Source organism: Globicephala melas, chromosome 2, assembly GCF_963455315.2.
Source record: "Globicephala melas chromosome 2, mGloMel1.2, whole genome shotgun sequence".
Classification (NCBI taxonomy): Eukaryota; Metazoa; Chordata; class Mammalia; order Artiodactyla; family Delphinidae; genus Globicephala; species Globicephala melas.
In genome coordinates this window covers 154,157,455-154,174,779 of record NC_083315.2, presented here as the reverse complement: position 1 = coordinate 154,174,779, position 17,325 = coordinate 154,157,455, and the positions used below count along the sequence as shown (strand labels likewise).

The 17,325-nt window shown below is 42.4% G+C and overlaps 1 protein-coding gene across 22 annotated transcripts in view; it reads right to left on the bottom strand.

The window, feature by feature from the left end:
* The window catches only part of NRXN3 (neurexin 3), a 1,711,975-nt gene that overhangs the window by 367,893 nt on the left and 1,326,757 nt on the right, over positions 1-17,325 (bottom strand). For all 22 annotated transcript variants that reach the window (XM_060295131.1, XM_060295132.1, XM_060295124.1 and 19 more), the window contains one exon: positions 15,980-16,161. In XM_060295131.1, coding sequence (XP_060151114.1) covers positions 15,980-16,161 — 182 coding nt within the window. The remainder of the gene's footprint in view (positions 1-15,979; positions 16,162-17,325) is intronic.

Sequence of the window (17,325 nt, the reverse complement as noted above, 5' to 3'; positions counted from 1 at the left end):
AGGTAAAATTGTCAGGAGTAGGGGGGGAAAAGAGATTCTTGACTATGTGAGGAATGGAACAGGAAAAGCAATCCCACAGGAAGTACGTGAAGCATTCTGATACAGACAGCCGAAGCCCCTGAGTAAGGAAAGGGGTCTAACAATTGTGTTCCTCAGTCATGTGTCACCTCTCCCTCCTGTCAGAATTCAGAGCTCTCAGAAAGATATGCCCCTGAAAGGCAGCCCCCTTCAGAGAAGGCCAACTAATCAGAGATCTGTGTGAAGACAATTTCTGTGAAGAGTCAAGAAAACCCTGACACACTGATAGTGTAAAATTATGAATTGAAACATAGGAAAATATGTTATTTTATGCATGTTATATATAATGTCATATTTTAGGAATGACACCCAACTTTTCCCAGGAAAATTAATAAAACCTTCATCTACAAATTACCATTCTGTGTTCAATGCGAAGGTTCTTCAAAGAGCACAGGTAAGGTGAACCACTGAGTTAAAATCATTGAATGTGTTATGCTAAAGAACAGATTATATACATGAAATATATGAATATATGTGAGCCCCAAATATTTCTGAGTAGGCAAATATGTACGCTTAGGACAGTAATGTAAAAATCAACTTTTAAGCTCTTCTAAAGTAAATATTTAAAATAGCTGTGTCTGTGGAAATGTTTAGAGCACCATGTATGCATAAGACTCGAAGGTACGACTTAAAACTGTTAACACACTTCTCTGTGAGAGGAATCGCAAGATCAGGTGTCCGCAGGGGTGGGGCAGGCCAGGGAAGGGATGAGGAAGCTGGGGATGTGTGTGACAGAGAGAGGGTGGCGCCTTGGGTGGCTGGAAACGCCGTGTCATAGAACTGGCAGCAGTTCCTCAACCCCAGCTGACCCACGCCGCATAGGAACAGTGGCCTCATGCAGCTGAACCTTCCAATAGTTTTAAAAGAAACTGGAAATCTCAAGCTGCCTATGAATTATCCGAAAATTCAAACATATCTGTGTACTGGATGATGCTCAAGGAGCACTAGCTGGGCACATTCTCTAAACCCCACATGGTGAGGACAAGGGACAGCCTGGTCTCTGAGATTAGGAACCAGGACCAGCAAGTTGGAACTAAGTGGAGGAAGTGGGCTTGTTTGTGTACTGATGCCAAACACCAGGGACAGCCAAGGAAGAAGCGGCTCCATTCCTGTCCTTCCGGTCAGTGAACACAGGAAGGAAAGAGGTGCTGGGGCAACTGCAGCAGCTCCATTTTAGATGCCCGCACGCAGCTGCCCCGCACACGCTCAGGAGTCTAGTGTGCTGACCTGGTTCCTGACCAGCGAAGAGGGCACAATTGGCTCCAGCCTCGCTGTCAGTCATCGTGAATGGCAGAAAGTCCCTCTCAGAGGCAATCAAATCTTCAACCACCCTGAAGGCAGAAGGGAGCAGAACCATGGCTTCTTACAGACACCCACAGTGACTTCATGGGAGTCTGTTTCCAGAAGGTGCTGTGTGAAAAACAAGACTAGGTTTCCCAAATCTAGCAACTCTAAGTCCAAGGTTACTGGGGGACTCTAGGTGGCTAGCAGCCGAATTGGAGTTCACAGAACAGTGTTGTTCTGTTTAGGTTTTAAAACACACACACACACACACACACACACACACACACACACACTCACTCTTGTCCTGCCGGGTGAAATGTTTGGTCTCAATTCTTTGATTTTGGCCTCTGCGGCAATGAGATATCACACAAAACCTTCTGACCAGCTCACGTCACGTACAACCACGTGCACAGAATTTGTAGTCAGCTCTCACTATTCTGCGATATCAACTATTCTCTTGGAGAGAGACATGAGAGCTCAATCTGCATGCCTCCAAGAGAAGTTTGGTCTTCCTGCTTCAGCTGGGGTTTATACCAGAGGAGAATTCTTTGTTAATATACTACTTACACCAAACACTCACTTTTAACAAAGAAGCAATTTGTGGAAACACAGGAAAACTTACCTAATGTGCCTTCTATGTTCTTTCATGTAAATCATATAAAGTGGGTGTTTCTCAGTTCTCTTTATCAGAAATGAATAGTAATTTAAAAGGAGAGAGCTAAGGGTAAGTTCCCAGTTCTGAAAGGGGATCTGCTATGATATGGTGAATACTCAATTCTGGATGAAACACACTGAACTGCTCTTTGGAGAATCCTTGTAAAACAATATTCTTTGAATCTCTGCAAAGATCTAGCTCAAATCAAAGATGGAGATTTAGAGAAAGGGAAGAAAAAGACGGCTATGGTTTTCTCCAGAGCTGTCTTATGTGTCTGCATTTCAATCCAATGTTTGCATGTGCTTAACGCACACACACAGCTTGAAGGAGGAAGTACACACTCTGTGTTTTGCAGCGTTTGCGTGTGAATCAAAGGGAAACATGTGCTTCCATTCTGTTTCCTGGAGCGTTCAGTTAAGTGGAGGGAAAAAACCTAATTTGCGCTGATACTGTCACCACAGGGGTTGATTCTGCAAATGCCTGGGGTCGGGGAGGGGAAGCTCTGGGTCAATGTGCAGACCTGATGGTCTATAGGCTTGAAAAGTATACTGGAAGTGGTGTGGTCTGTCTCTGGGGAGGCTGGGTTTTCATTTGGTTGATTTTGGGTTTTGTCTTGCTTTTCTGTCGGTTAGTGCTATGTGGACGCCTCTAGCAACTCTGCTGTCTGTGAAATATGGATGGATGTTCTGAAGGCATCCTGCACAATTACAAAATGAAACAATAGGAATGGTCACAGTCATGTGGAAGAACAAGGAACTGAAATTGGGGGTAAAGATGTTATTCTTTTTTGTTTCCTTTTGGTACTGAAAACAAACCAGAGTGGTTGTTACAGTGGTCACAGCAGAACCCCCAGCTGGTGAGAGGGTCCTTTGCTCTGTTTTGATTGTAAGAGTCAGGGAGGGGCTTCCCTGGTGGCGCAGTGGTTGAGAGTCCGCCTGCCGAGGCGGGGGACGTGGGTTCGTGCCCCGGCCCGGGAGGATCCCACGTGCCGCGCAGCGGCTGGGCCCGTGAGCCATGGCCGCTGAGCCTGCGCGTCCGGAGCCTGTGCTCCGCAACGGGAGAGGCCGCAGCAGTGAGAGGCCGGCGTACCGCAAAAAAAAGAAAAAAAAAAAAAAAAAAGAGTAAGGGAGGTTCACATGGGGATTTGGAAAACAGAGAAAAGTTCAAAGATGGAAACAAGAGTTTGGGGGGATTTGCCACTCTGTTAATACTTTAATCAATTAAATGTAGATGACCTTGGGCTTTCACAAAGCTCTGCAGAACTTAGGTTCTGACTGCTTGTACCGACTGAGGAATCCCCACCAGAAGGTCAGCTCCACAAGTCCAGGGGTTAGACTATGCTGTTCACTCTTGTATTCCCAGCACCTAGAACTTAGCACCTAGAACTTAGCACCTAGAACTTACCTGGCATGTAGTAGGAGCTGGTTGAAAACATAAGTGATTAGGGAGGGGGAAGGGGAAGCTGGGACGAAGTGAGAGAGTGGCATGGACATATATACACTACCAAACGTAAGGTAGATAGCTAGTGGGAAGCAGCTGCATAGCACAGGGAGATCAGCTCCGTGCTTTGTGACCACCTAGAGGGGTGGGATAGGGAAGGTGGGAGGGAGGGAGATGCAAGAGGGAGGGGATATGGGGATATATGTATACGTATAGCTGATTCACTTTGTTATACAGCAGAAACTAACACAACGTTGTAAAGCAATTATACTGCAATAAAGATGTTAAAATAAATAAATAAATAAATAAATAAATGATTGAATTGTTTTTCACTAAAGTACTTTACTCATCTTCACCTGCCTGGCTAACTTTAACTTGAGAATTCTGTTCCTCCCACCCGCCTCTCACCTAAAGCTAAGTTTGTCATGTTATACTTCTCGCTATATGCCCCTGTATACATTCGCAACCAGACCTCAGGGAGATTTTTGTCTTTTTTTAACAGGTAGTTGTGCGTTGTGGATAGTCCAAGACCCTCCCCCATGGTGCACTGTGTTCTGGGAAACACATCACACCAAACTAATTGTTTTCATTCAAGCTTCAGTGTTGAATTAAACTTTGCTGTTTAGTTATGCTACAAAACCCACCCTAGCATCACTGATCTAAGTGGCAAAGGTGAGCGCTTGCTAACCTTAGGGACTAGTCATCAAGTCAGGGGTAAATTGAAGGGAATCTGCTCCCACTTCAAGGAATGTGATTTCCGGTGAAAAGGTCTACCTTTCAAGTTTTTACTACACTCTGCCACTGGACAGGAGAAACTAACAGACCAGTGGATGACAGCCCAGGGCTTCTGCGAAGACACTCATATTTGGTCTTAAATTAGAAATACATACAATTAAATACTGACTGCAGAGAGACTAAAGGTGTTTTTGTATTATTTGAGATCATTTACAGTTTTTACATAAGAATACTTGAAGACTTCTAATAGAGCATTTATCACACAATGAAATATGTGAAGGCATTTGTCCAATAATCTCTGCTCAGATATGCAACATTTGAGAGGATTTTTGTTAAAATTTGACAAGAAAAGTTGCCTCTGAATCTCTTGGTCCACCATATTGCATGCAAAACCTTAGATTAGTTTCCAAGCCCATTTTGCATAAGGGTGTTTAAGAAAGCAATTTGGGGGTAAATGGATGCCTTAATGCTGTTGAGACAAAAAACATACTGGGAAGCAATCAAATGTGACATAAAATGAAGAATTTCTTTGAATCAAGAAATAAAATGACTTAGTTCCAATTACATATTCTGCTTTAGTCAAAATACTGTGCCCCACTCCTCCATTTCTGTTTACCATTCTTAACTGCGTAGATTAAAAAAAAAAAAATCACAGGTCCTGCTAAATTCACCACATCCAACCTCAATACTTAGTAGGTAACTCTTGAAAGCACTATATATGACATTAGCATGAAATATACTGATAGTTAGTCTTCTTTCCTTCTCAGCACTGCAAGCAATGGTTACTTAATCCTCTAAACCTTAGTTTCTTAATCTCTAAAACAGAAGTAATCTCACCAACTTGACAGTGTTGTGAGGACTAAAGGAGCTGATATATACAAAGTGGCAGGCACACTGGAAAATAAATAAAAGAGCAAATACAGAAGTGATTACAAAAACATGCATGTCGTCAGGTAAGAATACGAGTTTGTAGCTATGAAAATCAACCAGTAAAAGTCATTTCCAAAAGGCTTCAGTAACTGAACTACTACCGTTTGCATTTTAAAAAGGGCTGAATAATTTTATGACCATTAGTAACATCTGTAGGCATGCAAGCTAAAATAACGATAAGGGTAATCAGATTCCATGCCTCACTGCCCATGGTGACCGGCAGCACCGGGGGGTTCTTCTTTAGAGAACTGCAGCATGACCGTAAATCCAAATGGCCTCCCCCAAAGCGATGCCCCAAGCAGTGAGAGACAAGGTCTGAGAGACTCATCCCCTTTGAGGACCACAGCAGGCCATGGGATCTGGCAGTTGGGTCAATTCCCATTTTGGCTCTGATCCCCATCTGCCTGGTCGCTAACCTTCCTGCTGAAAACTACAACCACTTTAACATCTTTTAGGTGTTCATTCACAGGTTTCCAACCACTTAGGCACCATGAGCTCTAGTGGATGGAAAACTAGGAAAACAATCTTATTTAATTTTGTAGGTCTCTCAATGGTAACAGGGCACATTCACATGCATTCTCTCAATTGACCTTCCCTACTATACTATGAGGTTGGCAGAACAATATCTATATCTCTCCCGCTTACTTGAGATGCCTGCTAGTTGGTGGCAGAGCCAGGACTAGACCCTGTGTCTTCTGGCTCTGAGTCAGTAATGCTTATGACAACTACCAAGGGAAGAAACACAAAATGACTGGTGAGAAGACCAGAGTGACAAATATTATATGCTGTAATAAATAACAATAAAGACAAAGAAGATGTCCCCGCAAAGTGATTTCAAATGACAGATGTTTGTCCAAAAGGTATGGAAAAAAAAGAGCTCTAGAACTGCTTGGGTTTGAAAACCTCTCTCAAGCTTTATGATTTCTGCAAAACTTCACTATCTAGGTTTTGCCTGAACCTGTAGCCTTTTCTTTTTTAGCTTCCTTCCTTTTTCTCCTTCATCTTGTAAAGTTTTGTATATATTTCCCAAGTTCCTACTCATTTATCCCCTTGGATATCTCAGCAGTCCTCAGAGATTCCACTGTTACTGCCAAGCTGAGAATTCTCAAGTCCCTACCTCTAGCTCTTATCTCTCATCAGAGTTCATCACCCATTTCCTATTGGAAATCTCCATGGATTGACTCTTGGGATACCTTATATTTTGCAACATCAAAGTCAAACTATGATTTTATCCTAAAATCTATTTTTCTTACATGTCCCCTATTTGATCGTTGTTGAAATCATAACTTTCCCAGTCTAGACATTCCTTACTTGTCTCTTTCTTTCGTTCAACCAGCTGGCAATACCTGTTGATTCTAGCTCTGAAATGTCCTTTTGTTGCATCCTCATTACCTGCCTATGATCATCATCACAGAATAAGTCCTTAAAAACATTTTTCCTGGACCACTTAAACAATCACCTGCTATTTATTTTTCTTGAACCCACTGAAAAACATTCTTTCAATGGAGCCAAATAATCTTCCTAAAAATTAAGCTTTGGGCATTTCGTCTTCTGCTCAAAAACTTTCAAAATGTCTTCTCACTGCTTTCAGAAGAAATCTAACAATCATTCAAATTCTCCCCACTACAGGCCTAAAGTACCTGGAAAGAAAAAAATAAATAAACCCAAAACATAGCTATCATTAGTTTAGCATCTATCGCAGACCAGATAAGAGTCATTAAACATTTTCACACATTACTATAAATCTTTACACAGACTTGCGAGGTGACATTATTAGTTTACAGAGAAGTCAAAAAATTCACCCAAGGACATACAGCTGGTTGGAGGCAACGCTAGACCTTGAATCACAGACCACTTTCCTCTAAAACACGGGATCTGTCTGCCATGCCACACTGTCCGCCCATTCCCTCAACTCATTTATTCTGGACACAATGAACACCTAATTTGAGAATATAACTTGGATTTCCTTCCTTTGAGGTTACGCTCATGCTAGCATCTTCATCTGGCGTGTTCCTTCTCCAGATTCCACCAGCCCAAATCTGACCCACCCTGTCCATGTCCATTTCTTCAATGTCTACAACCAGTAATATTCTTACTTTCCTTGGTATACAGCTCATCCTCCCTTAAAACGGAGCCATATGTACAATTTTTATTTCCCTCCTTGATATTAAACCTCTTCATATCTCCACCAACTCCAAATAAATTGCCGTTTCATAAATACGTGTTGAATTAAAATCATCACCAGTACACTTTCTACGCTGAAGCTTTCATCGGGGTGTAATAGTAGTTAAGAATCAGAACTAGATCTGAATGCCTGCTCAGCCATTTATTAGCAGTGCTATCTTGGGAAATTCATTAGCTTCATTAAATATTAGTTGCCTCATTTATAAACTGAGGCTATTAATAGTGACTACCTCACTGAGTTGTTGCGAGCTCATAATAAGATAAAATAAACAAAGGCCTTGCACAATGTCTGGTACCTGGTACTTTGTCAGTATTAGTGGTGAGCAACAGCAATGGTAGTCACGTAAGATGATCTCTAAAGATATAGTCTGAAGCAAATGTAGGAAATAACCATCAGTGCTATTAAATTACCTGCCAATTTATAGAAAATGGAGTAGAAAAATAAACTGAATTAAAAGAGGTTAACTAAGGAGTCAAGAATAGAATAGGAGACATTTGAATTGCCAATCATCTCCTGTCATCCTGAGTATGAACTGACTTTGGGATGAAGGTTAGTTTGGTCGATCAGCAGGGCTTATCTAAATGTCTGTAAGTGATTCTAGGCTCCAAAGGTGTCATCTCAGGCTGGGAAATGACAGGTCTGGCGGTCAGTACTATCTTTGAGGCTAATATGGTTATACAGTTCCCTCCGCCATCAATCGGGGAAACACTAACAAGATGAAACAGCCCCAGTGACAGCATCAGGATCTAAGCACATGATGCTGTGGGGTGGGTGGCTAATGAATTCCCCAATCAATATGCTGAGGTCCATGCCTTCTGAATGCAGCCAGGGATCTAAAATCCGTCGTCTATAGCTTCAGGGAGTTTGTGAGTTATTTCTTGCCCTGAACAATACCCCAGGAGTAATGACTAGTAACAGTGTAAGTGGTGGGTCAATGAGATAATTCATCTAAACGACAGCATTAAGGTAGGCTTGCCATTAAGTCATATGAGCCCCAGCACTCACTTGATGGTGCCTAGGGTTTGCCTTGCTTGTTGCACTTTGGATTCATCTGTCTGAAAAGCCTCTGCTATTCAAAACTCGTTCAGCTATTTGATAACCGCAGTAATCTAGGGTATATGCTACCAGGTTGACTTTAAATCAGTAGTATCCTGATGCTTCCTTAGAATTTTACATTAGTTAAGTTGACATCTCAAAGATCTGATTAAAAGTCTATTCATTATTTAGGAAAATAAAATATATTGTTTTCTCTGACTTAAAGAAAATTAATTGAAAAAACAGTACCAATAATATTAAAAGCTATCCTTGATTGAAAGCTCACTATATACCAGGAGCCATGCAAGAGTTTCAATACATCATCTCATAAATATGTAGAAAACCTAATTTCTCATATTTTAATCACTGTGTTCTTTCAAGTCTGTTAGCTCTATGTGAGCCAAGGTTGATCACAGTATCCCCAAAACATAGCACTTAGCCTGGCACATAAAAAAACACTCAGTTCACGTATAAAGAATGCCACTCATGAGCTAAATTCTCTTAATTCTAATTTCTCTAAATTCATATTATGTGTGCATTGAGGATGCTGAAACAGGACTATCATCAGTTAACAGTCAAAGGGTCACTGGTGTAAGTGACAAATGAGAAAGAGATGGTCATTTGGCCTCATTTCTCATAACTGTGTACCAGCTATAAAATACTTTCTACATGCTCTGCCAACTCAATTTTTACGACTGTATTACTGTAACTTTCATCCGCACACTAGATTTATCACTCATTTTTCTTTTATATTTGAGGAATCAAAAAATCTAAGAGATGCTTTTACCTGTACACGTGCTTTTATGTTTACAGTTTACTTGGTGGCGGCAGCTCCTCATCTCCACTCGACCTGGCTGTACCCATACTGGGATGCTCGTTCTAGCAATGACCCTTTCTGGGCTCTATTAATGCCCAAGTATAGGGCCAAGCCCTTTATTTCTTTATCTGGTGCCCATGGTGGGCCTCAAACCACTTTTTTTTTTTTTTGCGATACGCGGGCCTCTCACTGTTGTGGCCTCTCCCGTTGCGGAGCACAGGCTCCAGACGCGCAGGCTCAGCGGCCATGGCTCACGGGCGCAGCCGCTCCGCGGCACGTGGGATCCTCCCGGACCGGGGCACGAACCCGTGTGCCCTGCATCGGCAGGCGGACTCTCAACCACTGCGCCACGAGGGAAGCCCCTCAAACCACTTTTATACTCTCATCGCCTAGAAAGATTTTGCTCTCCTGATGGTGCTGTTTGTGGTTATTGTTCTGTTCGCCTCCGTCTTCCCCTCCTTCTTCTCCTCTTCCTCCCCCCCTTCCACCACCACCACCTCATCCTCCTTCATCTTCTTTAGGCAAGATGAGATAGGGTTCATACGACCGAAGAAGGAACTTCAGGGCAGGGTGGATTACACTTTTATTGGTAAGCGTAGAGCCCTTTGGAACATTGTACTGAAGTGCAGAAGAAGCACAGTGCATCACCTCATGACACCGTAGAGACATAATGCCCTGCAATGAGACACCCAGGAAGCTGCAGGATTCTACTGAGCCTATTGACCTAACCAGGCGTCTCTCAGCGGGAACTGGGTTCTTCACCGCGTGCTAACGGAACACACCAAAAGTCTCAATTGTGGATTTGGTTAATTCAAAAATTTGCTTTTGATCAGATAAAATAGGAATTTGCTTGCAGAAAGTGCCTAAGTAGACTCTCAAAAATACTTAAAATGAAATTCTGCTTTCCATTATAAAACATGTTCTTCCTTTCACTATATATATATATTTTTTTTTTTTTTTTCTTGAATGAAGTCATCACCTGCTGGATATTTCATCAAGAAAACTACCATTCTATCTTCATGCAGTCCTTTGCCAACAACAAAACAACTTCTGAATACTTTACCTCCTCTGAACCTCAGGAAATCCTTACTAGGTAAGCTGTTTGGTGCCCATTTAAAAGAAGAGAAAGGTGAAGCTCAAAGCAGTGGAGTGACTTGCTGAAAGCCAAGTAGCTCACTAGATATGGACAGAAATGAGACTCAGATCCAAATCTTCTGATCACAAATTAAGCACATTTTTCTACTACAGCTTCTGCCTTTCAACATGAAGCATGGAATCAAAGCCAACAGATTTAGGTAGAGCCACCTTGGAAATAACAAAAGATCTGAGGAAACACACTCGACTCCCATGCAGGTGCTGCCTCTGGTCCAGCTTACATAAGCAGTCGCTTCCGCAAAACCCCCTTCCACTCCCTTCTCCCACCTTCTCCTCCAACTCCGCCGGGATGGACGGCCAAGCTGGGAGCTACAGAGACGATCCCCAGCAGGCCCTCTCCACAGAAGTGGCTAATGATCTGGAAAAGCTCCTAAGGCTAGAAAACCCAAAGAGGCCTTTCTCACTAAGAACAAAGAGCAGCAAAAGGAAATACAGAGCTAACCTGCAGCGCGCAGCGCTCTGTGGGAAGCAAAATTGCATCTGGTGGACACCTTTGTTGATTTCTTGTTCTTTCCCTCTTTACTTGTGTTACCGGCCTCGAATGTCAATATTCCTCTGGACTCCTCTGCAGATGCCCCCAGGTACAATGCCTGAACCCAGTCCAGTTCTGCCACCGGCCAAATCCAGAGATGAACCTAAGCTAACAGCCACCTAAACTCACTGAACACTAACCCAAAAGATGTTGATGGTTTGCTGTAAATATCCCACACGGGGACAGCCAAGTGAAGCATCCAGGCCAGCAATTTATACATGCAATAGATGTGAGCAACAGACCATTTATCATAATTCAGCTCTGCTCCCGTTTTTTCTCCAGAAGTCTCTTCAAGTGCTGTAAATTATGGGAAAACAATGCTATACAAGCCAAACTTAAATATCTGATTTCCCAAACCTGACACTACGAGAATATCATCAGTCTTTTTTTGCGGGGGGCGGGGGCAGTTTTTTGGAAAGAGAACACTTTACCATTTTGGAAAGGAGGTCAGTGTGAACAATACTAACCCTTTCTCTTCTACTTTGGTTTATGTAAGTATCTACATTATAAGCCAGGAGGGAAACAGTTGGGGAAGGTTATAGATTCTTGTCAAACAAAACAGATGTCCTGACACATAAATTTCCACTGTTCCTGAAAGGCTCATAATTAAAAAATAAATCCAAGAGGATTTACTGTAAATTACACACAGAGAGAATAAAATGAATAGGATGTCTTTTTTACACCCTGCATTAACTACATAAAGAGAAGCTAATTTTACACCCTGCATTAACTACATAAAGGGAAGCTAACTACATAAAGAGAAGCTATCTCTGTCAAGAGTTTCAGGATGGCAATAGCAAGCACTCCATGGTAATCCTTTCTCTGGTCCTATTCAGTTTGGTCTCTGTTGTATGAAGAAGGTGAGTGCAACTTGACACTGCTTCACAGAGCCTAGATGAAGGGACAGTAGGCAGATGCCACTCACAGGAATAGCTTCTCTCCAAATACTGAGCAGATCAATTTCTTAACAATAGATTTCAGTGGAGAGAACTTATTGAAACAATAATTTGTAAAAATCCCTCTGCCCTATGATACCCTCCCCTCCACAGAATTTTATTTCATGAACACATACTTCAGCAAAGATCTTTTTGCCTTTGTCAGAAACATTTTGTCTGTGATTTCATTAATATCACGATTAATAACTGACACAGAAAATAGTACATCACAGAAGTGTGAACCAAAAACGAAGAAATGCAAGCTACTTTGAAGCAATCTCTAAATTATTTTGATCTCTTGGCCTTCTCTGATTTTTTTTAATGATCTAATTCTTGCCTTATTTAATAAGTCTATGTAATCACCACGAGGCCCAGATGAGTGGGAAGACGTTTGGTTTAAAAGAAATCAGCAAAAGAAAGAAGAGCCTCTGTTCACTTGGTGAGAACAACAGATCATCTGAGCAAACTGTGAAACAGGAAAAATTGTGCCTACAGCGCCTACCCAGCTCTGTCTTAGTGTCTCTTTCTTTGCACCAATTCTTCACCCTAGGGCACCAATGCCTTCATTCTGCCCAAGCTCTCTCCATAAATTCTTGCCATCCCCCCAAATGTTGTATGTCCCCAAATCAGCCATTCTAATTTCTCCTTCTTGCTTCCCAACCATCCCAACAGAACTCAAACCCTGTCAGAGCAGCTGACCTTAGCCTGGTGGGGTAAGGATAATAAGAAGACTGACTAACCTAATTAGTCAGTGATTCAAACACCTCCAGGGCACTAAGAGTTGAAAAAGATACCTACTTCCCTACAGAGTTTTTAACGTGTGGGGATTTCAGGATGACAAAGGAAGAGATATGGGAGACTTCAAGCATGTGAGGAAGGGCTGTGTGCAGCCTAGAGTGGCAGACATGGCTAGTGGAAGCCAGAACTCCTACTTGCTGGATTTACCTACTGCTCTCACGAATCCTCCCAATGCAGTGCTTGCACTGAGAGAGCGAGAGGCACTCAGAGCGGGCAGGCGAGATGAAGCCTCTTCGCCATTCCTACTCTGGGGTCTCCACGACAGGCGAGTCTGTTTTAGTGTGAGTGCTCATCTTGGGGTCACGCTCCCCAGTGTTCTTGGAAGAGCATTTCCTCTTCCCTCAAATAGGTTAACTTGGGGGGTAAAAAGGGCTTATTCCAATGACAGTGTTACCACTGCTCAAAACCTCCAGGAATTCCTAGGAATCGCCTTCAGCAGCTGTATATAAAACACAAACTCTCAATCTCTTTCCCTCCCTCCTCTCTCGTGCTCTCCCCCGCGCCCCACACACACTAATTTCAGAGTTTAGACTTTGTTTTGGAGCAATGTACTAGCTTGACAACAACTCAGAAGTAGCACCAAGGTATTTTTGGTTATTTCCACAATTAACACCCGCACTCGAAGAATGAAGCTTTGTCCACCTGTGACCCTTGCCAGAGCCCGGGCACTGCAAGGGGGAATGAAATCGTTTACCTCCTGTCCAACCCTTTCCGCTCTCAGTAGTGGCGCTTCCTTTCTTTTTGAGTAATTTTCTTTAGTACAAGGAAACAAACTGTGTTTAATAAACAAATCCACCTATGACAGATTGTGAAAGTCATATAAAATTAGTAGGTATTTATGGCTTCATTCTCCTGATGCGTCTATGTAAATGTCCAAAACAAGAGGCTGGATTTTGTCATCAAGTCTTTTGACCTTCCACTTGGAACTTCCCTCTCCAATGTGGTAAAAAATCTTCCCTTTGCTCTGTCCACTCTGATCTCGGTTTTTAATCACATATTCTTTACATCTCTAAGAGGACCTTTGCAGCCTAGGGCTATAGTCACCAAAGTACAGCCTATAGCCTGTTCTTATAAGTACATTTTTACTGGAATACAGTCACACACACTTTCTATCTCTGGTAGACACCAGAAACGATCCATTAGTGAACAGAAAATGATTTGAAATTACTAGACCAGTGAAGGGTTCCCATGCTCAAGAGGGTCACAGGCATGTCGGGTCCATTCCACAATGGTGTGGTTTCTTTACATCGTAGGGTCTCTTTTACTTTTCTCTAAAAATATCAGATGGCATTTCCTAACCCCAGCTCTGAAGGACAATCTGTTGGAATTTTCCAGAATGTTTAAGCAATGAAAGCATCATTGGAATAAGTCTACAATACCCAAGGGGGCTCTACACATTTTGATGTAAGATTTCTTGTATTTTTGCTTTTAAGATTTAACATGGAATGCTTTGGTTCCTCCCTGAAGTTCCCAGGATCCTCATATCCATTTTATAAAAACACTGCCAACTCCAACTAAACTACCAGAAAAAAAACAAACAAACAACATTTCTCTTAAAAGTGGAGACACTTTACAAAACAGGAATGGGAAGAAATGGATAAACTGGTAGCACATTATCTGACTCGATAAAGATGATCATGGCTGTGTCAAATCTTATTCTTCCTAGCAAGTCACACTGAATAAAAAAAGAAAATGAAAGTGAGCTGGTAATAATAGACTAGTTATAGCTGCCATGAAATACTCATTAAGTTATATGCAGCATAAATCTCACAGTTTTGTAAATTATGGTAGTTCTTACAGGCCAAATAAAGATAAGCTGTACTAACTATGGCCGCCTTCCTCTGTGCTCCTTGGCGTGGCTTTGTACGATGCTTAAGCTCAGGTTCATAGTACCATATGGTTCCTGAAGCATCTGAGGAAGCTTTAAAGGTTCACAACTCTTCTCAAGACCCCTATTCTACGTTTTGAAGGTGATCGTTTCCAAGCAGTCCTTCCCTGCATTCCTAAGCAGAGTCTTGACCTGCTCTGGTTCACTCTGAGATCAGACAGGCTTCCAGCTTAAGCCTCTTCCTTCCAGCTGCTCCTGTTTCCAAGGCATATTGGAAGAGCAGGTGCTGGAGACGGGCACTGCTTCCAGGGCTGAACTTGCTGCTCTGGTTCCAGCCAGCCACCTCCACTCCAGAGCCCAGCAACGAAATCTCACTCTGCTTTCCTCGGTAGATAGGCACATTAGCAAAACTCACATTCAAAGATTCCCAGTAAATGTTGCTTTTCCTCCTTTTTGGAGGTTGGTGGTAATCCCCCGCTGACTTTTCCTCTTAACTGCTTTCCACGCCTACTATTTAAACCTAATTCTTATTGCTCCAAATTAAATCCATTCTTCCTAGCCTTGTCATTGCTACCTAATGAGAACAATTCCTCTCTTTACTTTTGGTGGCTGCACTTTGGGTACTTATGGATGAGAATCATATCCTTCTTTAGCCTACTTTCTTAACTGCAGACTGCACAGGTGATAAAATGGGTTAACTGTGGCTATAAAAATATTTTCTATCCTCACAACAAAGTAATTTTTCCTCCAAATCATTTTAATTTCTTAGAATTGCACTGTGTTCTTAATGATCTGCAGTGAGTGAGGGTGCAATCCTATTGGGTTTATATATACAAGCAAACTGCTGGATATACAAGACACACAAATACACCAACTCTTGGTCAATGTGCTGATTTCTTTTTGCCCCACCCACTGTGGCCTCAGTTTTTATCACATGTTCTTTATGTCGCTACAAGAAAGTCTGCAGGCTAGTGCAGGGGTCACCAAAGCACAGCCTGCAGCCTGTTCTTAGAAATACATTTTTATGGAATATAGTCATACATATTCTTTAAAAATGTATTGTCTGTAACTGCTTTCACATTAACAATGGCAGAGTTGAGTAGCTCTGACAGAGACTTATGACCCGAAAAGCCCCAAATATTTCTATTTGGCCCTTTACAGCAAACCTTTGCTGATCCCCCCAACTTAGGAGATCACTGACACTCAAGGTGGCCTTGCTGCTTGCACCAGGTTAAGATGAACCATACCAGGTCAGTCTCTTATTTACACCTAAGTGGTCTGTTAAGTGTTTCATGACAGGTCAAACCACCCAGAAGGGGAGGGAGTCTGGACAGGAAGAGTTTTAAATTTTCTATCCCCGAGGTACCCTCTGGGTATCATGGTTCATATCTGAGGGGTAGAATGAGGCTTAATACACACCACCTCCTGGGTGTGGCTCTAACACACTGAGGCAACGTTACAAGCATGTGCCCCTTTGCCATGTCTATCTAGAATGTTCCAGTGCATTTATCTGCCTCACCAACTCAGACCACCAGGAAGACAAGAGAATCCAGGCCACAGTCCAGTACTCACAATGTGAAGCTGAAGGAAGTCCCCGAGGCCTGGGGCGCTGTCTATGCGCACCAAGATGCCGTCCTTCACGGTGGTGCTGAAGCCCACAGCCAGGCGGTCAGAGCGCGTGCTGGGCCTGTCATTGGCCGGCCAGGTGTAGAGGATGAGGCCTCCACTTTTCCCAAAGATGTACGTGGCACCAGCTGCGAAAGCAAGGAGAGAGGGAGCCGTCAGGACCCTGCAGTGCGTATTGCCAGCTGTGGGTACACTGCTGAGACTCTGCACAGGCAGCGGTGGCGAGAAACGGCCGCCACGTGCCAGAATATGGTGACCAAGAGGGATGGCATCCAAAGCCTTGGAAGACGGCTGTCACCCCAAATTAAAGATGCAGGCAAAATGAGTTAATAACAAAGCCAATGCTAGCCAGAGACATTCCTCGCATCTTCAGATCCTGCTGTATAAGGGCAGAGGGCAGATAACATGCTGTGTCTGAGAGCTTTGCTACCTTGGGACAAACAACTTTTCTGCCTTCTTCAATCTAGGCCAGGGCAGGCAGGAGATAGGAAACTAGTTCCCCCATCTCTTAGCTATCAGAATATTCTGGTCAGTGGAGTAGGGAGCAGTTCCAGGACGGCCACACAAAACTAAAGGTAACGTGGAAGTCCAAAGCCGTTATTCCTTTCCTGCCTGTGCCCTCTGTCACCCTCACAGAAAAGAAAGCCTGAGAAAACCAAGTTACATGACTCAAAGCATTTGCCTATTTCCCTCTTATGTTGCTATAAAAAAGGTGGTAAAAATTAATTCTGGAGGTCTTTAAAAAATTAACTCTATATTTTTTCCCCAAGTTGTGGTGTTTATCCGGTATTCTATAACAGTTTCTAGCTCCTTTCCAAACTAAATTTCAAAAAGAAGACATAGGAGACATAGGAAAAACCCCTCAATTTAATGAATTTTGATCATGAAAAGCAGTATTATCAATTATGACTAGTGGGTTCAACGTTGTTTTTAATATTTACTTGTGTTTTAACTCTTATAATTTATAAACCCAGGGGTTAGTAAAAATATATTGACTTAAAAATACTTAGAAAACAAAGAGGAAGACAAATAAAGAAAATATTTGCATCTCCTAAATTTCAAAAAATCTATTTTTACAAACAAGTTTTTAAATCTGAATTTGGGAAAAAGCATGCAGATTTGGTAGCCAGGATAGACTACACCACTGTAGTTTCTATGATTGTGTGTATGTCACCCATAGTGAGTAGTTCCATGTCACTCATTTCAAAGTTCAGAGAACATTTGGCATTAGATTTTCTTGTGTTTCCCACTGAACATAGTCCAATCCTTGAAACTGTTTTAAAGCACCATTA